The sequence below is a fragment of the Thamnophis sirtalis genome, unplaced genomic scaffold (assembly GCF_051295495.1).
Source record: "Thamnophis sirtalis isolate CommonGarterSnake01/CBP01778 unplaced genomic scaffold, rThaSir2_p1.2 scaffold_15, whole genome shotgun sequence".
Classification (NCBI taxonomy): Eukaryota; Metazoa; Chordata; class Lepidosauria; order Squamata; family Natricidae; genus Thamnophis; species Thamnophis sirtalis.
This window is the reverse complement of record NW_028261395.1, coordinates 47491130-47494915: the sequence shown is the minus strand read 5'-3', so window position 1 is coordinate 47494915 and position 3786 is coordinate 47491130. Positions and strand designations below refer to the sequence as shown.

Below are 3786 nucleotides of genomic sequence, written 5' to 3'. Positions count from 1 at the left end.
GGCTCTGCGTGTGTGTGTGTGTGTGTGTGTGCCCCCCCCCCAAAATCCCTGGGACTTCTTCAGACCCTCTGAGGGTCTCCCTTCACCTGGCCTGAAGCACAACCACACCTGCACCTCTTAAGATCTCAAGGGATCCCCCCCCCTCTCTCAGGCGGACGGAAGACACACGGCCCACGGGGGGGGGGGGAGGAAAGGAGCAAGCTCTAACAGACACAGGGAGTCCTCGATTTATGACCACAATGTTGCCCAGACCTCCGTTAAGAGAGTTTTACGACCTTCCTCGCCACCTTTGTCCAGCGAAGTCCTGCCGTTGTTAAGTTAGTCACAAGGGTTGTGATGTGAACGCAGCTCCCCCCCCCATTGACTTTGCTTGTCAGAAAGATGCAAAAGGGGATTGCGTCGTAAGTATGAGTCAGTCGCCAAGCGTCCGAATTCGGATCACGTGCCCACAAGGGGGGGGGGCTGCCTCAGCCGTGTGAAAAATGCTAAGCCCCTTCTTTCACTAATGGCCACTAAGCGAACTCCTGCGAGTCTCCCCCCCCCCCCCCCCGGGTACCCTGCTTTCACAGCTCAGGTGTGTGAATGGGATGATGGGATTGTCCAGGTGATAATTTGGGAGAAATGACGGCTGAGGTTGCCTCCCTCCTCGATTCTGAGCTCCAGGGGGCCCCCAGGGCGGCCCCACGTTTCCTGGCAAGACGAGGCCCCCCGAAGTGGAAAGGAGGACCCCGGGAACCTCATTCGCTTCTGCTACCTGAGCCAGTTTGGCCCCAAACAGATGGGGGGGGGGTTCCTCCGAGCAAGATGTCCGGGTGGGAGGCGTAATGACTGACAGGAGGAGGAGCTTCCCCCGAGGGCCTCCCCGCCCTCTTTCCCTGGGGGAGCCGGGCATTGGCAGCCTGGCAGGGGAGAGCCCAGGGGGGCAACGTCTTGTCTGTCGGGGGGGCGGACCTTGGCAAGCTGGAGCCAGGGCAGAAACCAGCCAGATTCCCCTCGAGACATGAGACCCCCACCCATCCAAAGGGCCCTAGTCACAGAGGGGGCCTGGGTGTTCAGCCCCCCCCCCCCGTGGGCTGCTGCAGCAGAAAGAGCCAATGCCACCCGCTGTCTGTCTTCCCGCCTCCAAGCCAGGCCTCAACCTTGGCCTCCAGCCCTGGCATGGACAGAGAGGGACTCGTCCACAGGAGAGACCCCCACCCAGAGGATTAACCGGGGAGGGGAAGACACTCAAGAGGAGCCCTTGGGGGGGGGGGAAAGTGGAGGAGGGGCTGCCCAGGAAGAGATGGGCGGAATGGCTCAGAATTGGGGCCAGGGAGGCAACCGGAGGATGAACGGGGGGCAGCCCTGAGTCACAGTAGGCAGAACGGGGTTTCTCTCCCTTGGGCTCCCTTGGCGCCTCCCAGCCCCTTTTTTTTGGGGGGGGATTGATGGCCCCAGACCAACTGGGGAATTTCCCCTGCCTGGAAAACGGAGTCCCTCCACCCCCCCCCCCCCATGTCTGCAAGGGGGCCAAGAGGGGAGGAGTCCCGGTTGAGGGTCCCAAGGGGCCTTTTGGCAGCTGTCCCGGGTTTTACAGCAGGGGCTGGGGGGCTCTTCCCCCCCCCACTTCCTCAGACCAGACATGAGCCAGGGGTTAGGGAAGCCGGCAGCTGAGGAAGGACGGGAAATACGGAGGTTTCCAACAACCGTGCCAGCCTGGACGATCCAGCTGCTGCTGCTCCCACACCTGGGAGCCCCCGGCCCCCCCGGCCAGAGCCAGTGGGCTGCCCGGGGGCCCCTGGAGAGCCTGGCCCAGTGAGGGACGATGCCAAGGGGCCGCCTCCCTCCTTTATCGGCCCAGCGACAGATAACCTGGCAAGGTCAGAGACGCCTGGCGACGGCACCTGGTCGGGGTTCCAAGGATGCTCGGCTGCAGCCGGCTATAAATACGGGCGAGGCTCCCCAGAGGCCACTTCAGCGGCTGCCATCATGTTCAAGCTGCTCTGCGCCCTCCTGCTCGTGGCTCAGGGTAAGTGGCCAGTGGGGGGGGGAGCCCTGCCTTGCCCCCTGATCCCCTCTGGGAACGGCTCGGCTCTGCCTGGAGCTGCTCAGTGCAGGAACCAGTCAGTTTCTCTGCCTGTTTAATGCAAAGAGAAGCTGGTCCGTCCTGCCTGCACCGATGAGTCGGAAGGTGACTTCTCCCCCTTGGAAGTGCCTCGGTTTCCCCTGTTTTGTCTGTGTGGGGTGGGGGGGGGCAGACTTTAGAAGAAGAAAGCCGTCGAGAGGGCTCTTGTGTTATTGACATCGATTGCTGAGTGGCCTCCTTTCCTTCCTTCCCTCTCCTCCTCTGTGCTTTTCTCAGCCTACGGCTGCGGCCGTCCCACCTACGTGCCCAACATTTCGCGTGTGGTTGGGGGCAAAGATGCCCGGCCCCACAGCTGGCCCTGGCAGGTAAGGGGGCCTTGGGGGCCGTGCTTGCCGCAGTCTGGAGGGGCAGAACCCTGGCTGGCTTCACGCCCGTGGGATTCCTTGCCACTGGAAGGGGGGACAGGAGCTCTTTGTGAGGCTCAGGGGGGGGCATCCATAAAGGGGGGGTTCTCATCTGCGGTATCAGTGGTTTGAGAGGCAGAGCCACACCCAGGCCGGAGGGAAGTGGGATTTCGGAGGCTTTGAAGGGAGCCGTTGGGCCTAACGGGGTCCTGCAAGTGAGCTCTTTGGGGGGGGGGTCCATTTCAGGTCTCCCTCCAGGTGGAAGTGAACGGGGGCTGGTTGCACTCGTGTGGCGGGACCCTCCTTGACACGAACTGGGTGTTGACGGCTGCTCACTGCCTCAGGTAAAGCCAGTTCCTGCTCTGGGGGGCTGGAAGGGAGGGAGAGTTTGGAGAAGGGCTCCCCCCCCCTTTATGAACCAAGCTGGATGGCAGGGAAGTCAAGGCGTCACTCTTCACACCTGAGGCACCTCTGGAAGCACCTAGGAAGCTCCACCGAGGAGGCGGCCAACGTTTCCTCAGCGGCTGACAAGAGCGCGACGGGGGGGGGGATTTCCGGTGGGGGGGGGAGGAAGGGAGACCCCCCTGCCAAGCGAAGGGACTTTGGAGAGAAAGGCTTTTTCTGCTGCGGAAGAGACTCGACTCTGGAGACATCCAAGGGGAGAAGCAGGGAAGGGGCCGGAGACCCCCCCTCCCCAGAAGGCAAAACTTAGGAAGGACAAATATGAAGAGGGGCAAAGGTGAAGAGACCCTCCCTCACCCAACCTCATTTCCCCCCCCCTTTTCTCCCCCCCCCAGCCCCACGCAGACCTACCGGGTGTGGCTGGGCAAGCAGAACCTGAAAGTGGCCGAGGCCGGCGAGGTGGCCGTAGCGGTGGAGAAGGTCGTCATCCACGAGGAGTGGGACAAACATGCACATCCTGTGAGTCTCCCTGGAGGGCTGGGGGAGGAGGGGGAGGCCCAGATAAGATGGTGGGCTTCACCCTCTCCTTCCCAGGGTCCGCACTCTGCCCCCCCCCCAACGCCGCTGTTCCTCTTGCAGCAACGACATCGCCCTGTTGAAGCTGGCGGAGCCGGTGGAGTTCAGCGACACCATCCAGCCCTCCTGCCTGCCCACCCCGGACTCCCTGCTGCCCCAGGGCTTCCCCTGCTACGTCACCGGGTGGGGCCGTCTCTGGGGTAAGTCATTGTTTCCCCCCCCCCACAGGCAGCCATCCTGGGGTCCTAACTCCCTGCCTCCCTCGCAGCCAACGGGCCCATCGCGGACACCCTCCAGCAGGGCTTCCTGCCCGTGGTGGACCACGCCACCTGCACCCAG

At 63.0% G+C, this 3786-nt stretch overlaps 1 protein-coding gene across 1 annotated transcript; it reads left to right on the top strand.

Annotated features, from left to right (window-relative positions):
- Positions 1 to 1872: 1872 nt before the first annotated feature.
- Positions 1873 to 3651, top strand: LOC106547433 (chymotrypsin-like elastase family member 2A). The gene is made up of 4 exons (XM_087702468.1): positions 1873 to 2008; positions 2342 to 2430; positions 2716 to 2813; positions 3267 to 3651. Exons 1-4 carry the CDS (start codon positions 1969 to 1971, stop codon positions 3649 to 3651), a joined length of 612 nt encoding a protein of 203 aa, XP_087558594.1. The 5' UTR covers positions 1873 to 1968.
- Positions 3652 to 3786: the final 135 nt, after the last annotated feature.